The 25,418-nt window shown below is 38.4% G+C and overlaps 1 protein-coding gene and 1 long non-coding RNA gene across 2 annotated transcripts; both read right to left on the bottom strand.

Moving 5' to 3' along the window:
• Nucleotides 1–660: 660 nt before the first annotated feature.
• On the bottom strand, nucleotides 661–3,913 carry LOC104437908. The gene is made up of 3 exons (XR_005549299.1): nucleotides 3,674–3,913; nucleotides 1,020–1,079; nucleotides 661–930 (listed from the first exon to the last, which is right to left on the bottom strand). It is a non-coding gene; the product is annotated as an uncharacterized LOC104437908 (long non-coding RNA).
• Nucleotides 3,914–20,099: 16,186 nt separating this feature from the next.
• Nucleotides 20,100–24,799, bottom strand: LOC104440043 (wall-associated receptor kinase-like 1). Its single transcript, XM_039309855.1, has 5 exons — nucleotides 23,940–24,799; nucleotides 23,246–23,514; nucleotides 22,685–23,033; nucleotides 22,238–22,345; nucleotides 20,100–21,588 (listed from the first exon to the last, which is right to left on the bottom strand). Exons 1-5 carry the CDS (start codon nucleotides 24,778–24,780, stop codon nucleotides 20,405–20,407), a joined length of 2,751 nt encoding a protein of 916 aa, XP_039165789.1. The 5' UTR covers nucleotides 24,781–24,799; the 3' UTR covers nucleotides 20,100–20,404.
• Between the last annotated feature and the right edge of the window lie 619 nt (nucleotides 24,800–25,418).

Genomic DNA, 25,418 nt, shown 5'->3' on the forward strand with positions numbered 1-25,418 from the left:
CTTCTGCCTTTTCCCCGTTAATGGGAAATGGAAACTGCTATGAATGCATAATCTGAACTTGATTTTAGTAATCATCCCAAATAATAAATGCAAATGGGTGCTCTTGAATATTTCCTAGTCTAACGAGACAGTGAAGTGGAAAATATAGTTAAAAGGAATATGGGGGCCCATGTCATTGAAGCTATTGACATCACGGGGAATATTACAGGGAAGATGTTAAAAGCAGAGGATGTAGAGTTGAATGAGTGCAGGGGTAGTTTTCACTACGTTCCCTTTAACCAAAAAAAAAATAAAAAGAAATCATTTGACAGGCCAACGTTGTATACTCTAAAATAGCAACAACAAAAGAAAAATCAAACACAAGAAGAAATTTGTAGGGATCTTAAAAGAGTTTTGCCTTGATGTCACGTTCAATCCCTTGATTTTACCTACTGCTGCAAGAACCACGCTCCATGCCTCGACTTTGTTGGGAAACTCCCTCTCATGTTCCAATAAAGCATTGCTATATATCCGCGTTTTAAGTTTAACATCATCTGGTTCCACGTCGAGAAAAATGGGAAAGATACACTTTTCGACCTTTGATTTAGACACGTTGTCCACTATATGCACAAGCTCCCAAAGGCACCATTTATTGGAAGTGTAAGTCTGAGAGGATGGGTATGCAAATTATGGAGTTATTGATAGCACTTAGCAGGTTGTCACTAATTATTTCTCCAACGTGAAGTTCATCATCATCCCTAAATACACGGACTCCAACATCTGACAAGTCGTTATAGAGGAAGTCTGTGAATCCATGACGAGTGTCGGGCCCTCTGAAACTCAAGAACACTTGGTTCTCACTTCCTGATGCTGGTGTAGCATCATTACTGGTTCCAGCCTTTGAGTTTGCCATAGGTAGGAAGTTTATTAATTTCCAGATATCTCTCTTTCCTGAAGAGAAAATGAGGTTAGTGTGGCGTGGTCTGGCTAAGAAATGAGCTGAGATATTGGATATGAATTAGGCAAATGAGTACCGATACCTTAAAACTTGGCCGGTCAGTTTAAAATCAAATTAACTCGTACATTTCCCATCTAACGTTCTGCATTAGCAAGTAGACACCAGTGAAGGAGGAAGAGAGAGAGCACGAGAGAGAGAGAGAGAGAGAGAGAGAGAGAGAGAGAGAGAGAGAGAGAGATTTGGAGGATAGCAAAGGGAGAGAGGGACGAGGCATGTGAGCATGAGGAGTTGGTGCATATAAAGGGTCATGCGTTCTTTTTCTTTTTCTTTTTTTCCAAATTATGATGGATAAAAAAGGTTCTATTATCAATAGCAAATCAGAGAGAGAGAGAGAGAGAGAGAGAGGGGTGGTGAGCAGTCCTTAATTTTGGTTTGCTTCTTGATTTTGCCATGTGAAACACGACGTGAAATTCAAAGAGCTAAAATTATAGAATAGGGTCTATTAGGTGATAACTTTGCCAATAATATATAAATCAACACTTATTTTTATCAATAAACAAACTCTAGAAACACTAGATGCTCTCACACAGTTTTTTTTTTTTTTTTTTTTTTTTTTTTTTGCTCCAATATATTGAATATCAGGCCCCATGAAGACTCATTTGGCATTCCAAAGTTCTTTAAACCCAAACACAAGAAATAAATTAAAGAAAAATCACCACACAGTCTACAGAAATCAGATAATGTCTTCAGGTAGAGAACAAAAATGAGCCAGTCACCCCTAAAAATCCCAACAAAATCACCACGCATCCCATATACAGCCAAGTCTTAAACTTAACATTGTCAAAAAAACGGGAGGATACTTTGGGTCCCTTTTGATTTCGACGTGTTGTCACTATAACATGTACAAGCTAACATTATTTGCATAAATTGGAAAAGTAAGCAATTAACATTTAGTTCAACATGAAAAAAAATTCATACATTTTACCAAAAGAGAAAACAATTCCAATGTTATAGAGAACTGCAATGGATTTGTCAGCCACAACCATGTGCAAGCGAGCGAGATAGAGAGAGGGGAGGGGGTGGGGATGAATGGTCAACCCTACCCAATGATAGGGATGAGTGGTTCCAAGTTCCTTACAGATTCCATTTGGAACCTACCCTTGGGTAAGGTTCTTCATTTTTTAAGAATCTGAAAGCTTACCTTCGAAACTTGGAGCCTACCCTATTATAGGTTATAGGATCTAACAAGTTCTTCTGTTTTTCTTTTTTTTGGTTTCATTATTAGTTAAGCAAAACGAAAATGAGCGCAACAATAAAAATGAAAGCTTCTTATTGATTCAGTCGACCAAATAAGGAACCTCTAGATCATTTTTGGTCTATTGAGTACTAAACAAGCTTGCCATTCATCAAAGAGAATACAAAAGACTAGTTTTCCTTGGCATTACGGTTCAAATAAATATAATTAAAATGAGAAGTCATGACATTCTTGAAAGATATTGTTCATTTTTCACCTATAAGATTATAAAACAAAAGTACTGGTTAACGATGATAAAATAACAAGATAAAGTATAACAAACAAAACATCTTCAAAGCGATAGGCAAGTCCTATCTCATCAAAACTTAGTGTCCTCCTTAACCAAGTGCTTTGATGTTATACATTAAACTGATGCAATAGAATTCACGAGAGACTAGCATGTTGATCAAGACAATATCTAGGACCACAAACAAAATGGGATGTAGGAAAAAGGAAAGAAAGATGACAGCAAGAAGTAAGCCTGCAGAAGAATTAAAAAGCTTTTGGGGCACCTTTCAACAAGCATACATCAAGTCAATCCTAATCCAGTGACAATAGTATGGACGCCTTGAACAACAAAGATACTTGGGATACTAGGAATGTTATCTTGATATGTCAACTTCATATATGCACAACATCATTAGAAATTTCAAAATAAAGATCAAACATTTACAAAATAGCAAAACAAATTTCAAGCCAAGGTAGCATTTTCTTGCATCTAATACTTCAACTATAGCATGAAAATGATTTCATCCCACAAACTCCAGTGCAATCGGGACAAATTGTGCCTTGGGACAGAGGTGAATCCAGCCCACAAAACCAGCCAAACAACAATCAGAAGGGAAAGGGAAAATGTAAACTCATTGAGGAAATCTACTCAGTAATGCAAGACGGGCAAAAGACCGAGATCCTTCCACCTTTTATCTCAGCTATTGCCCAAATCAGGAGCTTCACTCGAATAGTCAGTTGCTCAAGATCACTAGATGTTGAGCAGATAATCTCATCGACCATACCCCAAGGTTCTACAAATCAGTTGCTTAAAATCACCAGATAGCACCCTTTAAGGAAGTACTCATTCGAGCTCAACATTGGTCATCCATCATGAATTCAAAAATATCCAAGTACCAACAATCGTGCAGTCAATCATCTTAACAAAGCAACATATCCGATTGAGCCTATTAACGAAAGCCCTAGACCAATCGTAGCCAAGCAGCGAGCTAAAGAAGGCAACAATCGAAATAACTCCAAGATTATCAGATCAGGCCTTGATCCCGAGCACTCAGAAGCAATCGAAACGCAAAATCAGCAGCAACAAACGCCGGCAACATACACAACCAGCCTCAAGCCAATTTGACAAACAAAACACACGCGTAATTGTACGCACACGCAGATTCAGCAATCGAATAAAGCACGAAATCGAGCAGATCCAGCAACAAGCTTACCTGCTGGATGATGGTTGGTGTAGTGAGAGAGAGAGAGAGAGAGGGGCGCAAGTAACGCAATTTTCGTGGTTTTGGTCTGAGGAGAGAGAGGAATTAATGGAGGTCGAGGTCGATCTTAAAAGAGACAAGAAAGCGTGGAGACGCAGCGTCGCACAAGGGCTCAACGTCGTGCAAGGAGAGACAGAGGTGAAAGTAGAGAGAAATTGAATTGAGTTGGGGAACGGGAGAATGTAATCAGGGATTTAGAGTTTCCGGTCCGGTTCCAGTTCTCGGTTCGGTTCCTATAAACCGAACCGGATTGGGAACCGGCGGTTCTTAAAAAGTGAAACAGAAAATCGAACTCTCTCACTCTAAAACCTAGAATTGGATCAGTTCCCATGGATCCGATTCCCTGATTTCCATTCAATTCCAGAATTATGCTCACTCTTACATGGTGATAAATGATGGCGGTGATCATCATGGCTTCAATAGGGGGTTGGCCTCACTAAAGGATAACAACAAGACACTATACAACTGAGGATGATAGATATGTAAATAGTATTTAGAAAGCATGTGACAACAATGACTTTATGGTCCGCAGGAATTATTATCTTTTCCGAATTATATGAGATAATCTTTACTATGAGATGGTTAGCTCTCTCTTGGGCACACGCTCTATGCATGATTTTATCTCTATTTCTCTTACATATGGATATCTTCAACTTAGTAAAAGTGTTGCTCGTTGTTTTTAGGGTAAAAGCCACCCAAAAAAAAAAAAAAATGTCTCATTATGCCTATCATGACACATATACTCTAGACATTTTCTTTTTGTAACACTTAAAATCCCAAACTATTAACTATGTGATATATTTACCATCCATTAAAGTTCCGTCAATGAGAACTGTTAAAAATCTATCTACATAAATGCCGAAAAGTGAACGATGTTGACATGATGCAGACGAGGCTAATGATGTTAGTTTGATTGAAAAATCTTCGAATGGAACTTTGAGAATGGATAAATATGTCACATAGATATAAGTTTGGATTAAATGTGTCACAGTGAGATTAATTTGGCTTTTTTTGTAACTTTTTTCCTTATTAATATGACAACCAAATGTAAAGACATTAGACTTAGGATGTAAAGTTTAACTTGGGGGATGGGATTTGTAATTAATTCTATAATAGGCCGCACAAATTTCTAATTCTTCTAATTTTTTATGTGTGTAGCAACACTGTGCACTTATGGTACGTAATAGTGAGAGATTGATAAGACCAAAAAAGACTCCAAAGAAAAAGGTGGGTCTGTGGGGCTAGAATTGAATGAGAGGTTTTCGATATGAGTTAATAACGCGTGAACCTTCATCAGTGAAAAGGTAAAGACGACCAAGACTAACTGGATCATTGTCGATTGGCTCAATTTAAATATCAAAAGTAGCTTTATCAATCACATGATGTATGCCATCAAAATGATGAAACAATTTCATCAGGGGAAATATGATGTGAAATGCAATAAGATAAAGAGATGGTAAAATCAAAGAAATGTAAATGATAGTTCTCAACAGATTACTTTCATTGGTGCTCTTACATTTTCAACACTACCTCTTTTAGGAATTTTTGCGGTAGTATTCTTTAGCTTCCGTTGGTGGTGAAAATTTATGTCCAGGATACTATAGAGTGATTCAATTATCGCTATGAGTTAGGAAAGCAAAGAGAAGTTTGAAGTGTCAAGTCACACTAAGCCCGACTTCAATTTGGAGCTCATCTGGTTTAACTTCGTCTGAAGATTGTGTGACCTCATGCTGATCTAAGGTGTTTTGGTTACCATTTCGATCAAATTAAGGAAAGAGTACCTCAACTTGTTTGAGTTAAGAGCTGGAGTGGTTGCAAAATTAGATTAATTCATGAATAAAATGGCAATTTATTGTAGGACACAATTATTATCTTGGAAGTTACTAAAATCAAGGAAATAAAGAAAAATATGGAAATATGGAGCAATTAGAGAGGGGGATCACACATGATCTCCAATAACCGTCAAATGAAATCCCAAGAGTATAAATAAAAAGAACTCAGAAAAAGAGGAGTCCCTCAAGCTATGCCAAAACTTCGCCAAATTTCCTTCCAGAGCATTTCTTATGTTGAACTAACGAGAGCATTTCCTATGTTGAACTAACATCTTTCAATTTCAGTTTTAGACTTAGGGTCTTGTTCGTTTCGCAAAAAGCATTTTCCCAGAAGTCATTTTCCAGAAAAATGACAATATTTTCTGATGTTCGGCTAAAACCTGAAAATGTTTTAGAAAATATTTTCTGGTATTCGGTAAGGAAAATATTTTCTAAAACTTCACCACTTAAGCATGCATCACTTACGATCTATAAATCCATCAAATATGAACTTACCTTTTAATCCAAGCAAACTCACTTTATATCTTTGTTCCCTCATTGTCGCCAAACGCTCATCTACTCTAAAAAATGTTCGTATGGATTTTAAAAAGAAGCAAAAGAGAAAAGAAGCAAAGCATGTACAATCCTCATGAGAATCTTCCAGATGAGTGTCATGTTCTCCTCTGCGTCTTTTGTGTTCTAATAAACAAAAGAAAAAAGAAGCAAAGCAAGTAGAGTCAATTGCTTGAGTAATGTACAATTGCAAAGTAGAAAAAATAAATAAAAAGATAAGCAAGAGTGCTCAACGGGCTCGAGGTTTGCCTAGCAATAGTCGACAACTGGCCAAGAAAGAAGAAGATGGGAAACAAAGAGAAAAAAGAAAAAGAAAAGAAATAGAAAAGACATAGAAAAGAAAAAGGAAATTAAAAATAATTTGAATTAAAAAGAAAAAGAAAATTAAAAAATAATTCGAACAAAAAAAAAAAAAAAAAAAAAAAAAAGAAAGGGGAGGAGGAAGTGAGGTTTTGTAAATGTGTGAAATAAGAGAGATCAAGTGAGCCTTAATCTAGAAGACTTTTTTTCCTTTCATGGAAAACATTTTCTTCAAGGATTTCATTTTCCGTGAAACAAACGCCAAAAATCCGAAAAACATTTTCTCGGAAATTATTTTCCGCGAAACGAACGGAGCTAGAGTCTATTATTCTTCATGTGCATTGAGAAATGACAGTGTAGCTTTCATTTCAATGTTTGCAATTTAGCATCAATGTGCTTGTAAATTTGAGGATATTTCAATTACGGTGAAGTTTCTTAGTGATTTCTTTTTCTGTGTTTGCACTTTCATTTTAATTTTAGTGGTCATCGCTCTAATTTTCTTTTGATTTCCTTTGATTCCAAAACTTTCCTTTGGATTTCCTTCAATTTCAATCTACGCACTTTACCTTTCACATACTTTAGTTTCCCTGTCATTTAGGTTGAAGTAATATTTTCTACGTCATATTTTGGTCTCAAAAGTTGGCACATCTTATAAACACACATTCAACCCAATCCATCTTGAAAAAAAAATTTAGTGGAAGTTTAATCACTTTATGGTTGAGCTAAAACTAGAGAAGAAGTTGCGGTTTGTTAATGCAATCGCCATTTTGTTAGATTTGCCATAAATTGATTTAAATCCTACAGCTTCAAATTAGGCTTATAACCACATTTTGAATAATACTAGATTGCATTTGGTTGATAAAAAGTGTCACTTAGTTAATTTTCACCATCTGTCCATATAATTAGATAGTCGTGTAAGTTACTTTTAACTATCTCGTAACATGTCAGTGACTTAATGGCTTAAGTTAAATTAAAATATAAAAAGGAATCTAGTAGAATATCGAAATGAAAATGAAGAATGAAACTTATATTTTAAGACTTTTTATAGGTATCGAAAAAGATAAATCAAAATTACTATCAATTTTTGCAACATCCCAATTGCAAACATTGACCAAAAAAAAAATTCTTAAATGAAAAATAAAAATCTTGTTTATAAGACATTTAAATGGTTGTGGATGTGAATGTGAACAAGTCAAGGTCAAACAATGCACTGCAAATGACATGCCTGGTCCTTCATGTGTTTTGGGGTCGGATCTCTCCTAGACCAGTGATGTGCAGTTATGCCGACACAAACATATAATTCGTACATGTCTATTAGGAGTAAATGTTGAGGTAGTTCTTAATAGTGTTGTCACTAAACAATTGAGCTTTTAAAGTATCGATTTGATGGATTGAATCATTTAATAGTTTGATATTAGTTGAGTTACATCCTCAAGCGCTCTAATTTCCCGAGTTATTTGCCAATTATAGTCTATGGTCCCACAAAAAAGTGGAGGAGGTACACAAATAATGGAGAAACGGACAACATATATTCATTAGGTTTGGAAAAAAGTTGGAGTGTGCAAGAAAGTTCCACTGTGGGTGAAATGATAAAGATGAACTACAAATTTCACAAATGAGTACAAATATCATGTGATGGATAAATAATTGAATTCCAAGGATGATAAATAAAAGCAACATAGCAATGAGCAAGCATTTTGAGTAGCCAATATGTTCACTAAGTTCAATCGAGCTATTAAATCTAGTGGAGCAAGATTCACAGGGAACTCATCATTATATATATATATATATCAAAATTCAGTTTAGTATATATACTACTGTCATGAATGATAATTTCTCATTAAGAACACTAATCTATGAGCCAAAGGATGCTAGAAAAAATTCAGCACATACATAACTTTTAAATACATTCATTTTTTGGAGAAAAAACTTTACTTTTACTAGTAACCGTGTGCTTGTAGACTAAAATGCATCAATTGTTATCTCGACATCATATACCCCACTCAAAACTACATTCATTGGCGCCGATAAATGAATTAATCTTGTCATATTATTATTATTATTATTATTATTATTATTATTATTATTATTGTCATTATCTTTTTGGGCTTATGACTTGGTCAACAATTTAGAAAAATTTACAATGTCAACAGGATGATGCTTCTTGTTAAGGATGTTAATGTTCAATTCAGAAGAAGGAATTGGCTTTCGCAACCATCTTAAAGCCAAGTGCTACCTGCAAAACACAATTACGAAGCCCGATTCCTTCAAAGTTTAGAAGTGAAAATGAAGAAAATTTGAGGAAAATTTGGTATCAAACGAATGCATACCTCTTCCATTTAAAACTTCGTTCTTCTTTTATTAATAAAATTTGCTAAGGTCAAATAAATATCAATGGCATTGTCTCGTATTTGAAGGGCAAGTTTACTTCGAAATGCTACTGGGAACTGATGTATTATTTTTGTTTTCTAGAATTATTTGTTGTCTTTGTTAGTTCTAACGAGTCCACACGTTTTAGCTACATACCTACAGGTGAAAGGTATGCCTAGTGGAACAAACGAATAAATAGCACCTGAAAATTCCTAACATTGTCTATAATATCTACGTTTAATGAGCATTTATGTGTCGGTGTATTCAAATAGTATTTTTGCTTAAGAAACATTGAAAAAATAAAAACAAAGTCAGTCGAATTTCTAAATGAAACAGCCGACACCTAAATTTGTCTGAATGTATCCTGCGTGTATAACGTCCTCCTGAGAACTCGTCTTCCATTTTGGCCCCCCAATAAAAGGGAGAAAGGCGAAAAGAAGGCGGGGAGACGGAGGGAGGAGAGATCCGAGCGAGAGGGAGGCCATGAGCGGAGAGAGCCGAGCAAGAGACTGAAAGTAAGCGACGGCTCTCCACCGACGTTACCCCTCTCCCCAAGCAGAGCTCACGGTAGGTTTTGGTTCGGCTTCGTTCGCCTTTCTTTCGGGCGTAAATTTCCTGAGGATCCCTGCTCGGAGACGTGCGGGGCGGACGAGCGTAGCCCGATCTATCGAGCTCGCCCACCATCCGACGCCGCTGAGACGGGTAGGGTTCCTTCATCCGAACGCTCGTACCCCTTTTTGTGCTCTGTTTCGGGCTCGCCAGACGGGGCTGACGTTGTCCGGTTCGCGCGAGTTCTGGCCTCATTTGTGAGTGCACTGCGGTTTTGGGGGACTGGCATGTAGTTCATTCGGAATCCTGGCTCGAGCTCGGGCTCGGGCTCGGTCGTCCTCGCTCCTCGCCCCTCAGTTTGCGTATATTAAGTGTTCGATAAAATGTCCTGGAGACGGTTCCGTAAGAATAGCCGCTGTTTTTGCCTTACCCGAAGCTCACGTAGCATTATTATGATCTTCAGTTACTGAGTTTGTCCTGGGTGAGACCTTATCTCGTTAATCAGGGTTGTCATGGCCGTTTCTTCGGCATACTCCTATGCGTGTTGCTTCGATAGCGCTTATCCGTTGATGGCCCGCGACGATTCTCCGGGGATCAAAGACTTTTGCGGCTAATCGCAAAAGTGGGGAGGCGAGTTGGTCTCGCGGGTCGGCGTGAGCGATCGACGGAGCGGCGGCGCCGGTATAGCGGCCGGGGCGCGGTCGGAGACGAACCAGCTCAAGGCTGCTCGTCTCTGGTCATCCCCGTGCACGCAAAACCAAGAGCGGCATGCTGGGCTTGTGTAGGTTTTAAGTGTTCTTGAGCTGGCTGAAATAGGGAATGAGTGGGCTTGGGGAGGTTTGTGTGGATTTAATGAACTGGCTTTTGTTAGGCTCATTGGGACTAGGCGTAGTGGGCCTAGGATAAGAGATGACGCTTGGGCTGAATTAGTTTAATTCTGGTTTGGAATGTTCTCTGGTTGGGCTACTTCTGTTTGCCTTTTAATATTTTTCTACAGGCCGAACTGGGTCCAACTTGCTGAGCCCAGCCCGGTCGAGGGCCCAATTCCCGAAGCCTGGACTGGCGAGGCCGGGTCGGTCTCTGACCGGACTAGATGAGGAGACCCGACCTGGATCCCTTGTTTATATAATATAATATATTATTTTTTTATATTTTTAAAAGAATATTAAAAAATCCCAAATTTTTTTCCAAAGAAATCAGAAAAAGCTTAAAAATAGCCTTTGAGTGGTTTTTCCTTAAGATATGTGAAAATCTTTAAAAGAAAACAAAAAAAGAGATTGTGTTTAAATCATTGTAATCAAATGTTGGATTGCTATTTGCGCATTTTCTTTATTCCAATTATGCCCTTATGATGCATTAATAGCTATTTCCTTAGCTTGGTCAGGAATTGAATCCCAGGACTCATGATTGGAATAAAATGATGCATAAATGCATTACTTGATGTTTAAATAAAATAATGTATTGAAAGAGTATTAGTTGATTAATTAGTATAATCAATTCATCAATTCTAATTTCTCCAATTGTGCAAGAGTAAAATATTTCTTTCAATATTTTATTTGAGTTTCTAGTCGACTCATTACAAATCGATTAATAACGACTCATAAATGAAAATAACTTACTGGTTAAAAACTCGGATCTTAAGTTGCGAATTAGTAAGCTTGGGAGAGCCCGAATTAAGCCTAGAGTTGGCAATCTATTAACCTTCGTGCCTACGGAAGGGCTCGAAGAGGTCGCGACAAGTCCTAGATGGAGAGGGATGAGATTTAGGTTGTGACTTACAAACGAAAATGACAGGCTTGTTTCATTGTAGCAGCGATGTGTTTATGATAAATCATACAAACAATGACAATGCATGAGTTCTGTAGGTGATTTAATCCAAGTCTCGGTTGACTTCCTCAGATAGCATATTCTTCTTCCACTCTGAATGTACCATTAAAATTATTTCACATTCTAGTCTTACGCTTCTATGAAGTGGTTCGTGCAGAATTTAAAAGAAGATTACTCAACTCATGCAGCTCCAGGAGTCACGAAGTAACCAACGACAACTCATTAATCAATAATGACTTTTAGTGTTCAACAAATTTGATGAATTTCTGAGGTCCAAGGAAGCTAATAATTAATTTCAGAATCAGGAGTTGACTTTCACTGCCATCTTATAGCAAGATATATTAGTCTTGTAATGAAGCTCAGGTCCGTATCCAGATTGAAAATGAAGAGGAGATTGTATGAATAGGAGGTTAAAGGAGATACAGTTTCCTTGCTGCCCTTGCTAAGAGATGATCCACTGATTCTCGTTCGGTTCGTGATGGAGGTCTTTATCCCCTTAATATGGCAGCTGTGGAAAGGCCAATCTGATATTTCATGAAGCTGGTTTGAGCAACGCGTGATAGGGCTGAAAACGATGACACCATTCATCATTGTGGGGGAAGCATAATAACGTGGAGGCTTTGAAGCTCTTGGTGGAGCCTTGGGTAGATCATGACATGAGTTTGCAAATTCAAAGAATAGCTAGGGTCATACCATATTGCACTAGGCTTTTTCAATAAATGAGGGACAAATAAAAGCACCAAACTTTTGTAGTTGGGATAAATTTGGCCAATCGTTAGCCATTATCAAAACACTTAATCTTTTTATCACTTTTTCACTCTGCACAGCTCTAAATATTTACAGAATTGCCATCAAAATTAGATTTTCTTGGAAAGGACTAATATCCATTCCTTACTTTTTGTCCGCCATTATATAATTTTTAGGGAATTTCGAGTGTTACATATAACGAGTCATAAACAAACAACAACTAGCTTTAGTCTTGTCACATTTGATTATCACCGAGTCCCATAACCCATGAAAGTAACTATTAGGAGGTTAAAAGTTATGTTATGACAAGAAAAGGTTATAAATCCTTGAATAGATAATACACGATAAGACTGATAGTAATTTGTTTGAAGGCAGTTATATTTATTCCATACGTAGGTTCTAGTCCCAGGAAATATATGCAAAATAAGTTTAAGAACTATGAGAAATCAATGATAACATATGTTGAGAAAATTTTATATAATTGGAATATACGACAAATAGATGTACATTGGGTATATAAGAAAAGAGGAACCTTTTAATATATAGATTATGCAATTAAGGTAGTTGGGAAAACGATGTTAGTAATTGGAAATGATGCAACTTTTCAATTATTTCCAAAAGGGATGTTGAAATAAAATAAAATAAAGTAAAAGAAGGAAGTATAAATAACTTAGAAAATCACTATACAACTTACGTTATGGCATACGGAGAACTCCAAAGATCAATCATTCTCCCATAGTTGGATCAAAATTAGGAGAGAACATTAAACCAATACCACTAATGGTGAGTGGCCAAAAAGAAGAATGGAGTAAACCTGCTATTTTAGAAAAACTAAGGGTCCATTTGTTTCGCGGAAAATGATTTCCGGGAAAACGTTTTTCAGATTTTCCAGCGTTCGTTTTACGGAAAATGAACTAGTCAAGGAACATGTTTTCCATCATTGGAAAAAACAACCTTTAAAAGTGAGGAAGATGTTTTCCACTTCTAAGAAGTGGAAAACATTTTCCATAACTTCTTCAATTTTGCTTCTCTTTATCCATACATTTTCGTTTTATTTTTATGCTTTCTTTTTCTTTTTTTCTTTTGTTTTAAAAAATCAAGTTTTTTAATTTTTTTCTTTTCCTTTTTTCTTCTTTCCTTTTCATCTTCTTCTTTGGCCTGGGCTGGTGGCCGACCATGGCGGCGGCGGCGACCGCCTATGGCCGGCTCAAGCCTCACCCCGAGTGGCGAGGCTCGCCTAGCCCGGCGAGCCTCGCCGGCCTAGGGCGGAGCTTGCGGCTCGCCGGATCTGGGAGCTAGGTGGGGCTTAGGCCTCGCTCGAGCTCACCGGAGGTTTGCTGGGCTCGGCGAGCCACGAGCACACCAAATGGGCGGCGGAGCTCGGGCTCCCAATCCGGGTGAGCCCGAGCTCCACCGCTAGATCTGGTGAGCCGGCGGGGCTCGGGCCTTGCCCGAGCTCGTTAGAGGTTCGGAGCTTGCCGAGATCTGGCGACAAAGCTTGGGCTCTCGATCTGGCGAGCCCAAGCCGCCGCCGAATCCAGCGAGCTCGCAGCTCGCTAAAGCCCAACAAAACTTTCGCGAGCTCGAGCGAGATCGGCCGAGCCTTGAGCTCGCCGAATTTGGCGACCGGGTCTTGGTCGGCCACTAGGTAGCTGACCATCGTCAGGCATGCGGCGGCGGAGGAAGGAGGAGGAAGAAGGAGGAGGAAGGAGGAAGGAAAGAAAAAGGAAAAAATAAAATTTCGATTTTTTAAAATATAAAAAATAAAACTAATTTTTTGGTCAATTAAAAATATTAAAATTAAATTTTTGATAATTTTTCCCAAACAATTAAATTATTTAACGAATGGTGGAAAATATTTCCCACTCAAAGTTTAGGTTTCGGCTGAAATGGAGTCATTTTACTAGAAAATGATTTCTAGAAAAATATTTTCTGAAAACATGATATTTTCTGCAAAACAAACGAACCCTAAATGTAGTAAGAAAATAAGATAATTAAAGTAATTTGTTCTTGCAGTCATTAGACGGCACTGTCCTCAATTGGGAACTGAGTCAGCCCGTGGTTGAGGATAGTGCCGTAAGGCGTGTTGACCCAGTTGTGGGCATTTAACCTACCCTCCCTCACCCCAAGTGCGGGAGGTTACTATACCTACCTGCTCGACGGTAGCCAGAACTTAAGTCCTGACGTAGTGTCTACCTTTACCACCGTGAGGCCCTATAATTTCCTGTCTATCTTTGTCTTCCTGACATAGAGAAAATAAGAGGATTGCACGGGGTCTCCTACCCTAGGGCGGAGCTCCCGCCTATTTCCTCCATGAGCCTTTTAAGGACTTGCTCAGGTCCCTATAAACAATTTAACATAATGAGAATAAAAGAGGCCAGAAAAGAAGAACCGGAAACACTTGTAATAGAATTAAGACAACATATTAGCTCATGGAAGCAGTAAATGATCCACATCCATGACCACTTATTGGTTTTAGGTAGGAAAAGCCGAAAAAATAATTTACCTAGAAATATTGGCCTGGAGTCTCCTTCGAAAGGTAGAGTTTGAAGAGTCACAGAGAGCAGAGAGAATAATAAAAGAGTGTTCATGGTGGTTTGACCCCAATTAAAATTGCAAGATATGTATTTATAAGATCAATTATTTACAGTCCGAGAACATAAAATAACGTAATTATGTAATGACCCCATAAGACATATCAATTACAAATTAATAGTAACCGTGCATTGCCTGCATAGAGAGTGAAGAACATGCATATCTACTAAATATGTCGTAGTAGCTTAAATCTTCCACTTGCTTCGATGCTTGTTTGTGTTTGAGGCTCAGCCTTGGCCGAACTTGAACAACCTTTGTCCGTCAAAATTGTGCCCTTTTTAGTTATGCCCTCTTTTGAACTTGGACCTCTAAGGTAGAGCCTCTGCCCCTTCCTAAACTCAAAGTTGTTCCCCTTTTTGAACTCCAAGCTGTGCCCTTTCTTGAAGTTGAACTTTTGCCCCTTTCTGTATTCAAAATCCCGCTGCTTTGTGAACTTGAAGTTATTCTCCTTCCCATATTCGATAACTTGCCCTTTCCTGAACTAGAAGCTGAGTGCCTACCTGACCTCATATCTTCGCTGTTTCTTGAACTTGAAGCTATACCCTTGCTTTGCCTCTTTTCGTAGGATCCCGTCTTAAGTTTGAAGCATATCAGGTCTCGCTCCCTTTGCTTCCTTTTGCCCGTGCTCAGTCAGTCTCCATAGTTCTATCCCTCTTCATCGGTATCACGTCCAAATTCCACATTAGTCTTAGGGCTGCAACAAAAGATGTAAATATTCAAGACTTACAAAAGAAAGGTCTTTGATCCTTAGCTTCGGTTGTAAGAGTGCCTAATAATCATTAAACAAAAATAATAAATTAAAAATTAAAAAAGGACACATTGGTTATTTCATAATTATAAATTCGATTTTTAATAAATAAAAATAAAAATAAAAATTTAAGAATTAATGCCAAATTTAGTCCACATGTTTTTTAATGTGATACAAGGCACCTCTTTAGTTTGTTTTGCAAATAAACTACCAATGATGGGTGCCCTTCCCTCGATCACCGCTTTCTTCACTAACTCCATGCACGAGATCAGCGATGCATCATGTGTGGAACAATAGCCAGGTGGGGCCACTGGTGGCGGCGGTGCTGCAGGGGGGGTTGAGAAGGGTGCTGTCATTGGACAAGGTCGTAGAGCTAAGGAGGCCGCCTCTCGAGGGTGAGATACACTCGAACCCAAATGTAGGCACCTCTTCTTTAAATAGGATGATTGAATAGAGACATTTATCTAATTTTTCAATAGCAATTTAGATTATGTTTGCTTTTGGATGGTATGTTTACCACATGATCTGCATTTTTTTTCCTTCTTTTTAAAACTAAACACATTGCGTAACCACATTAAATTTTCTGGACTCTACTTCATGATAGAATAGAAATTTTGTCAACATTATTTTTCTTTATATTTGAATCATACTGTTATCATTAAATAACCAACGAACTACTTCAAATGTATTGTTCTACAAATCATCCAACCCTTAATTGATTAGTCAATTATGAAGATTTTTGCGCTTATCTCTTTGTTTGATTTTAGTTGATATTCTCTTTAATTTATTTGTTATTATTATCACTCTCTAACGAGTGTTTCTCTTTTTGGGTTGAGAAAAGCCAATGATTTGACAAAGAACCAGATAGACAACTAATTGTCGTACTTTATCCAAGGTCATTCAAGTTTCATCTCTTAATTGCACCTATGTGGACAGGATCAACCCTCCTCGACTTCACAAGGAAATCGTGCATTGTGCTTCAAGGATCAAATTGAATAAATTTAAAGTTTATAGATCATATTTCGAATGGAGGCCCAGTTTATGAACCATTTATGTAATTATCCCTAATTTTTATAATAGTAGGATAGTATTTTTTTTATTTTTTTTTATAGAGAATTAATATAAAATGTTGATGCACCAGATTAGCTGAGCTTACGTAGACTACGAGCAACAGTCCAGTTTCATACTAATAACAAGCTGAAAATCCCCTCAAGGCACCCTACCATGGCCATGTTAGTGCGAGAATCTTTCTCGTAAGAACACTGGTTTCCTTGAAGAAACAAAGTTTCAAGGCCTCCTTAAACTTTGAGAATAAGATTGGAGCTTGTCTCTGTCCGCTTTGAGTATGTTGTACTTTTGCGCATGTTTGTGAGCTTTACTCGTATCGTGAATTGCGATTCACGTTATACTCATTTTTCTAATGTACCAATCATCTTACCATTTCTATTACTGTTCATTGTTGGATTAGGGTACGATGTCTTGGCTGAGTTATTACCGGTCCTCATATTTGTGAACGCCTGTTCTCAGGCCATAATTTATGTTGTCCAGTGTCTTGTTTGACTATTGGGCCCTATGTACTGGGAACGCCTAAATCGCAATTAATGGTATATGTACAATGGAATTAGATCATGGTTCGATACATGTTGCTTCCATTAGAATACATTCTACCTATTCTTAAAATGTTTTTGGCATTGGACTGGATGCTATCCTTGTAACAGATGCAGCACCCTGCATGAGTGCATACAAAAATGTTATTGTAGCCATCAACCTCATAGAAAGAACAAATTCGCGAGGTGCAAGGGCGAAAATGTACCACTAATTGGAGAACTTTGCTTTGTACCTAAAATGGGTGCAATGATAAACGCATCAAGGCACCTAATTAAATATGGCACAAAATGGAAATACTTGAATAGTAAGAGCCTTTGCTCAACTACCGCCCGCGGTGGCCGCGATGGTTAGAGCTTTCTCCCCCACCGAGGGGGGAGGGATTCGAAACCCCGCGTTCTTATTGCGCGACTCACCTGCGGCTGGGTCTGTGGTAGCAGCCCAGTTCGCCCCGGATTTACCCTACCGACTGCCGGTTGTACAGGGGTTCCAGGTCATCAAAAAAAAAAAAAGCCTATGCTCAGATCAATGATCGTCGTGTGAAGTGCCCCCGAGGTAGCGAGCGAGAACAGAGAGGTTTTTGAAATGAAAAATCTTGAAGTTCCAACTTTCGTGGCCTGATAAACTAAGAATTTTCCATAAAATAACACTCTTGCCATCCGTGAGCAATCGGAATGGATTCGCAGCCTGATGTTGTCTTGAATAACATGCCTCTTCTGAAGGGCTACTGTCTGCTAAGCAAAAGTAATTTTCAAACCAAACATTGGAGCTCAGACTACTTTGGTTAATAACCACATCTTCACAGCGATTACTTTCAGTTTGATGCTCTTCTTCTGATGCGATTGAATTGAAAGGATCCATGACACGCTACCCTCGTTCAAGTCTGCAAGCTGAAGAACTAAGCCGGATCGACTTTCCTCCCAAATAATTGCAACTCTGAGCTGTTCGAATGGTCGAACTCAAGCTCAGAGCTCACCCTGAGGTGTATTAATTTCTAAATCCAAGCGCCAGTTCTCGTCTTCCATGACCTGTCGAAAGATCATAAAATATTTGCACAGATAAGTAAAGTGGATGACTTGCCTTGCCTTGTGGTCATACTCCATGGCCTGTTGGTTTTCTACAGTATGTGCGACTCTTATGGCTTCAAGCCACCAAGCATCCATAGGGGAGCAATTTGTCATGTTTTCATCAATGTCAACGACGTTAGTAGTTATATCTGGAGGATTTGCCAAAATCAAAGAATGCTGATAAATCAGGCACAGTATCCTCCAGGATCAGACGCAGCGGAGCACGGTAACCCGGCCTATTACTAAGCTCACTTTACCTTCATTTTCACACATAAAAGAGAAAAAATGGATAAATGTTGGGCAGAAATTTCCTGTACCTTTGCAATCAAGATTGTGACATTTCTGGTAATATACAGCCCGGATCAGGTCCGCAACTAGATAACTAGGCCAGTCAAATTGATGAAAAAAAAGAGCTGGTCTCTACTAAAGGTAGACTTAAAGAGCACGGTTCAACACAAGAAATTTCCCATTGAAAAGAAATAGCATAAACCATGAGTTCATGCTCTGAGAACCAGTACTAGCTTTGAATTTTACCTATACTGTGACAGACTCATCAGCATTACATGAGAAAAGGAGAAGAAACGATAGGCCTTTAAAACCAGATCATTTTCTTGACGCTACTCCGCATGAAAGGGGAAAGTGCCAATCAATAGTTTCTTTTCAAATAGGACATATCAGTCCCATTAAAATTCTTTCAAGTAAGGTTAGCAACTTTAATATCCTACACAGTCCCAGGTAGAATTCTATGAACTATGAAGCAATTGAAATGTTTCATCACTCTGTTTATCTGAAAATAAAACTATAGCGATCACTTGATACAGTTCCAATGGAGGCCACAGATTCTATAACATTGAGAAAGGCAACTTTCCAATTAAGTAATTCACTGAACTATCACTAACGAAAGAGTTGAAATTAAGTTCTTGTGAAGCAAGACGGTATCTTCCCAAATCAATATTAACCTGCGCAGGGGAGAAAAAGTCCATCACATGAGACACCGCACAGAGTTCTAGCACACTAGTCTACCCATGCAAAGATGTTTCCAGAAATTAGCTCCACCAACTGAAGATAATTAATATTTTTGCTGAATATAATAAGTACAGCAAATCATATGAATATAGTTCATAAAGGGACCCAGTGTTTTTTTGATAGGCAGATGTAGTAATCATAACGCACATTTTGACTCATCAAGTCGCAGATTCTTCCCTGCCTGAATCTCAAATTCACTTCAAATCTGACACATAGTTCTACTGTACTATGCTTAAATCATCTTAGCTGGGCCATTAACATCACTCAACCAGTACTTTCCAGTGACCAGCTGCCCCTTCTCTCTGACATTATGCCTACAAATTGTGACTCGAGGGAGGATAATTGGCTTCAAAGAGGGGAAAAAAATGAAAAGCATCGCAGCAAGGAAAGCATCTGGGTATGCAACGCCAATGCTTGATGCTCATTCATAAGAAGTATCATACTGAATTCGTCCCCAAAAAATGGAAAAGATCAATTGAATAATGTTGCCTAAATAGCTCGATCTAAGATAAGCACGACATGCCATATGTTCCTATGAATTTTTTTGCATTTTTTATCTTTTTATAAATTTTTATATTTTTTGCAAAATATATAGATATTTAAAATGTCTACAAAAATTAGAATGTCAACATCAATGGTGAAGATATAAAATTTATTTATGATCCCTATGAATTTTATTCTACAAACAACATTACTTACGTTCCTTAAGGGCATTTAATCAAACACTACTATCTCACAAAACCAACCTTAGTCTTATCTTAGTTGTTCGAGCTGATGTGTCTGTTGATTGTGCTGTGTGCATCCGTCGCCATTCCCTATGAAGCTAAACCTTCACTCTCGTCATGCAATCTTCAGTCGAGAAATGTTGGCTAAGATTGGGAGAGATAATTTTGCAACTAGTGGGGTTTTTTGATGTTGATATATGTAGTTTGGGTGGTGAGTTTGATCCATCACGTAGTGAGGTCTAAGCAGCCGGAGCATCGGCAGCTGGCGACGATCCCCCTATGCCATCAGCAATTCAGTGTGATCTTCAGGGAAGAGCTAGACGTGGTAGGCAGATGCAAGTTTGCCTTCTTTCTCGGAAGGGAAATGCCTTTCTTGTTTTTGCTTCCTAGCAAGTACAAATCTAATTGAATCGCAAAGGCTGGGCCATTGCATGATTGACGTAAGTTTTGCAACAATCGAATTGATAGCAAGTATTCAAAGATCTCAAGATGAACTGAAATCACAGCATTATGCTAATTACAGGACTAGAATAAACTCGGGATTTGCATGACTTAATAGTTCATTGATCCCAAACACTGAGAATAAGTTCATTAACAATAAATAACTAACCAAAATCCTCCTATTAGTAAACTAACAAGCTTTCCTCCCTTCCCTCTTTTCTCTATCTTTTGCTCTGAAAACTGATTTCCATGACAAACGCAGCGATATAACTCTTAAGTATAAGAGGCAAAACATATCTTCACCATGTCTCACTAGGTATGAATGGCTGCGCATCCGAAAATGTAGTGACATCCACATCAATGTTTGACTTGCTGGATTTACATGCAGCAACATAAGATTCAGTTGCCTCCTGGTCCTCTTGATTTTGCTGAATACCCAAAGGATTTGGGAACTTTCTCATCACCTCTAACTCCAGTGCCACTTCTTTCATTGTGGGCCGGCTCCTCCCATTCGAGTTCAAGCATCTTTTCGCAAGGTTAGCAACTAATGCAATCTCTTCCTTCTTATCTTCTTTCAAAACTTGAGCATCCACAATGTCAAACAACTGATTTTCTTCCATTGAAATTATGAAATAGGTTGCAAGGCTTCTGCCTTCTTGTTCCCTCAGCGACGAGATTGGCTTTTGTCCCGTTAATAGTTCAACAAGAACAACTCCAAAACTATACACATCGCTTTTGTCTGTAAATTGACCTGATTGGAAATACTCTGGATCTAGGTAGCCAAAAGTCCCTTGCACCAACGTGGTTACATGAGTTTGATCGAGGGAAATAGACTTGGAAATACCAAAATCTGCCACTTTTGCTCGATATTTCTCATCCAGGAGGATATTGGTGGACTTGATGTCTCGATGATAAATGGGAATCGAGGCTACCGAGTGCAAGTAGAATAATGCTCCTGCAATTTCAGCTGCAATTCGTAGGCGTGTGTCCCATGATACATGAAACTGCTCATTCGAGTCGTGCAAATATTGGTATAGAGTCCCATTTGGTATAAACTCGTATACTAAAAGTGGGACTTTTGTCTCCAAGCAACACCCCAATAACTTAACGATATTTCTATGGTTGATCCGTGAGAGAATGACGACTTCATTTATAAATTGTTTGACTTCGCCCTCATCTATTGCTTTCGGTTTCTTAATAGCAACTATTTTGCCATCTGTTAACATTCCTTTGTAAATAGTACCTTGTCCACCTTGCCCAAGTATTCTATCCTTGTTGAAATTGTCAGTAGCCTTCTCTAGATCCTTGGAGTTGAACAATTTGTTTTTCTCAACATGGCCTTTGGCTGAAGATAGCTCACTATCCAGCAAAAGACCAATGAAGTACTTCTCTTTGAGCTTGATTTCTTTTCTCATCTTGATGTATTTGTACAGCCCCCATAAGGCAAGACACAAAAGTGGTGCCCCAAGGCCTGCCCCAGTTCCTGCATTACAAAAAAATTAAGGGGCAAAAGTCCAAAAAATGCACCCTTCTTGTATCTATAAGGTCTTATCATAAAATATTTTAGTGAATCTGATTAAGAGGAAATCATATAAGACTAATTAACCTGAGCTCCTTTCATGTGGATTTTTCTTAACAACCTTGAATAATTAATTCGTCTCCTGCTAAGTTCCATCAGGCGATATTTTTACATATACATCTGGACTGTACTAACTGACCTCCCTTACTAGGAAATTAGAAAACCATTAATGAAAGTGAAAATATTCTTATCAGCATTCATCTTGATTATGACTGTAATAATTCCAATTCAAATATGACAAGAGTAAGTAGGAACATTGGTTATCTTTTGATAGATCTGAAGCGGCAACATTAGAAAAGTTCTAAGTGTTGTCTTAGCTACCAAATGTAAGTATTAGTGCATGAAGAAAGTTTTGAGGTTGCTTTGATAGATACTATTGATGGAAATTTATCTATAATCACCACCAAGCAAATGGACAATCATGTTAAAACGAAGGGTAAGGTAAATCTTATCCATGTACCTTTTCTGAACATAATTTATGCTACGCTGTTCTTTTTCTAGCAATGCTCCAACATGAAGCGGTCTAAAATTCTAGATTAAAAGATATGCTTACCAATAAGAATGAACTCGGTTGTCTTTCTACCACTGACGCAGCGAAAGGAGCCTGGTGTGTTGACACAAGTCCCGCGGCACCTATTTGAATCTTCACATTCGTCAATATCTGATGACAAATTATATCATAAATATATTAGATTAAGGAGGCTAGTAGGTCGCATTTCCTCATAAAATTGCTAATTCCAGGGCGAAAATATCGTGCTTGTAACAAAAGGACTGTCCTGTTTCCCTTTATTTCCAGTAAATTTTTATCAATATAATAAGTTCAATTTTGTTTAAAAGTGCATCACATTGTGCATTCTTGAGCCAAAAAAAAATAAAAATTATACATGTTATCATTAAACAGCGTGTATGAATTCTTCTCAGGGGAATATCTGGGAATGAACAAGCCACTTCGCTGTATTGTGCACTTAAATTCCCAATGTGATAGCATGAAATATGTTACCTTTGCATCCTCCAATAAGATAGGCATTACCATGATACCCCATACGACAATAGCACTGCCCAGATAATATTTCACCACTGTTGACGCTGTAGCTTCTATATCTATATATAATTCCTTCTCCTTCACTGCTCAAACTTTTAAATCTTGTACAGGTGAAAGATTCATTCATGCGATAGTATCCTTGGTAGATAAGGTCAAGTGCATACGTGGTATTGTTTGCAATCCCCCACTCCAACACCGCTGGAACCCTATCACTCAATCTCAAATCATAAACACCTGAATGAGACCCCAAGAAAGCGTACTTGCACCCCTCATCTCCGCTTTCTTCTTCGAAATCCACACCAAAGCCCTGCAGGTCAAAGGGGAGCGAACTCTGGCAGCATTCGTCCTCCCGGAACAAGCGCTATACTTGCTAATGGTGAAGTTGGTTCCAGCACATTTTGACTGGCATCCGAAAACAGCTGATTCTTTACCATTCGCTGTCGGTAGAGTGTTGCAACCGACTGCTGTAAAGATGTTCCTTTTCTGGGAGAAGACAAATGGACTTCCTTTTAAGCTTACCTGTGCACCACGTCCGTCACCCCCGCAGCTTGCATTTGAGTAAATTACAGGAAGACTAACGTTAATCATGCCATCCACGTATTCATCAGGGAGTGAAATGTTGAGAACTTGCAATCCAATCTTCTTCAGAATGGGAACCGTGTTGTTTTGTTCGCAGACGATCTGGTACCAGTCATCCAAGAAACACTCGGCTCGTATTCCGAAGGGGAAGGGAATAGTGACGCTCCCGCATGTTTCACCACAGTCACTTTGCAGTTGAGGTGCATCTCCTAATGGTTGTGAAACCGGAAGCAAATATATTAACAGCGAAACCAATCTCCTTGAGTAAAATTACCAAAACTAGGTCACATTTCCACATAAATTGTTAATTCCATGGCTAAAATATTGTGCTTGTAACTAAAGGACTGTCCTGTTCTCCTGAAATTCCAGTAAATTATTATCAATGTAATTTGATCAATTTTGTTCGAAAGTGCATTCACTTTGTGTAATCTTGGGCAGAAAAACTAACAAAAAGAAGATAGAAAAGCATGTATGCAATCATTATACAGTGTGAATGCGTTCTTCTCAGAAAAAAAATCTGGAAATGAACAAACCGCTTCACTGTATGATGCCCCTAAATACGGAATGTGATAGCACATTCCGTATTATCTATCAAAATAAAAAATACGGAACATGATAGCATGGAGTGTGTTACCTTTGCATCCTTCAGTAAGATATGGGTTACCACCATACGCCCGTGTGCAATAGCATTGTGTAAATAGCATTTCACTGCCGTCAAATGTTTGATTGTGACAATAGGAAGGATAATCAGTCTTCGACTGCTGGATAAGCTTGCGTCCATAGTCAGTATTGTTCGCAATCCCCCATTCCAGCACCACTGGAACCGTCTTATTCAATTTCAAATCATATAAACCTGTAAAGTCAGACCTCAAGAAAGCATACTTGCACCCCTGATGTCCACCTTTTTCTTTGAAATCCACACTAAAGCCTTGAAGGTTAAGGGGGAGCACAGTCTGGCAGCAGCCATCCCTCCCGGAACAGGCACTATTCCAGCTAAAGCTGGTGTTGGTTCCAGCACATCTCGACCTGCAACCGACAAAAGCTGATCGTGTGGTATTCACTGTGGCCAGGGTGTTGCAACCGACCAATGTAAAGATATTCCTTGTCTGGGAGAAGACAAATTGACTTCCTTCCAAGCTCACCCCCGCAGCACGTCCGTCACCCCCGCAGCTTGCATCTGAGTAAATTACAGGAAGACTAACGTTAATCATGCCATCCACGTCTACATCAGGGAGTGAAATGTTGAGAACTCGCAATCCAATCTTCTTCAGAATGGGAACCGTGTTGTTTTGTTTGCAGACGATCTGGTACCATTCCTCGAAGAAACACCCGGCTCCTATTCCGAAGGGGAAGGGAATGGTGACGTTCCCGCATGTTTCAAGACAGTTAGGCTTCGCAAGTCCAGGTGCAGCACCTGATGCTTGCAACTTGAGGAAAACCAGAAGCAGAAGAATTTGAAACACTGAGGTCGACATGATTTTTAAGTTTCGTAAGTGCATGGACCAAAACTTACTGGAGAAAGCAGGTATGGGCGGAGTCCCTTTATATTCTTGTTGAAGTGGAAAAAGGGAAAATTCTCATGTACCGTACGCATAACTTTATTCCATCTGTTACTTCTTAATATCTCTGAGATGTTTCCCTTAGGGAAAAAAATTGCATTACAAGTCTTAAATGTCCGAAATCTTATATGTATGTAATTCAATCCTAAACTTTTAAATTGTTTTGATCAAGTCCTAAACCTTTAGCAAACAATGCAATTTAAGTACTTTACTTTTCAACTGATTGAATTAATTCCTCTACCTTTATTGAAAATGCAATTACATCCTAAAATTATGTTGAAAAGTGCAATTTATAACACTTTTTGAGTGACATGAAACAATTTTAGATATTGTTCATCAAAAAGATTCAATTGCACTTTTGAAGAAGGTTTGGGACTTAATTGAATTTAGGACTTGATTGTATTCCATATACAAGATTTTGGACTTCTTGTCCGCCTTTCCTTAAGAACAGAAATGTCAAAGCTTCATGGGAGGAGAACACTAATTAAAGTAGCCAATTGTGACTTCTCCAATTGTTTGTTAGATAATTTAGTCATCATTTTTTTCATGAGAAA

The sequence above is a fragment of the Eucalyptus grandis genome, chromosome 3, assembly GCF_016545825.1.
Source record: "Eucalyptus grandis isolate ANBG69807.140 chromosome 3, ASM1654582v1, whole genome shotgun sequence".
Lineage (NCBI taxonomy): Eukaryota > Viridiplantae > Streptophyta > Magnoliopsida > Myrtales > Myrtaceae > Eucalyptus > Eucalyptus grandis.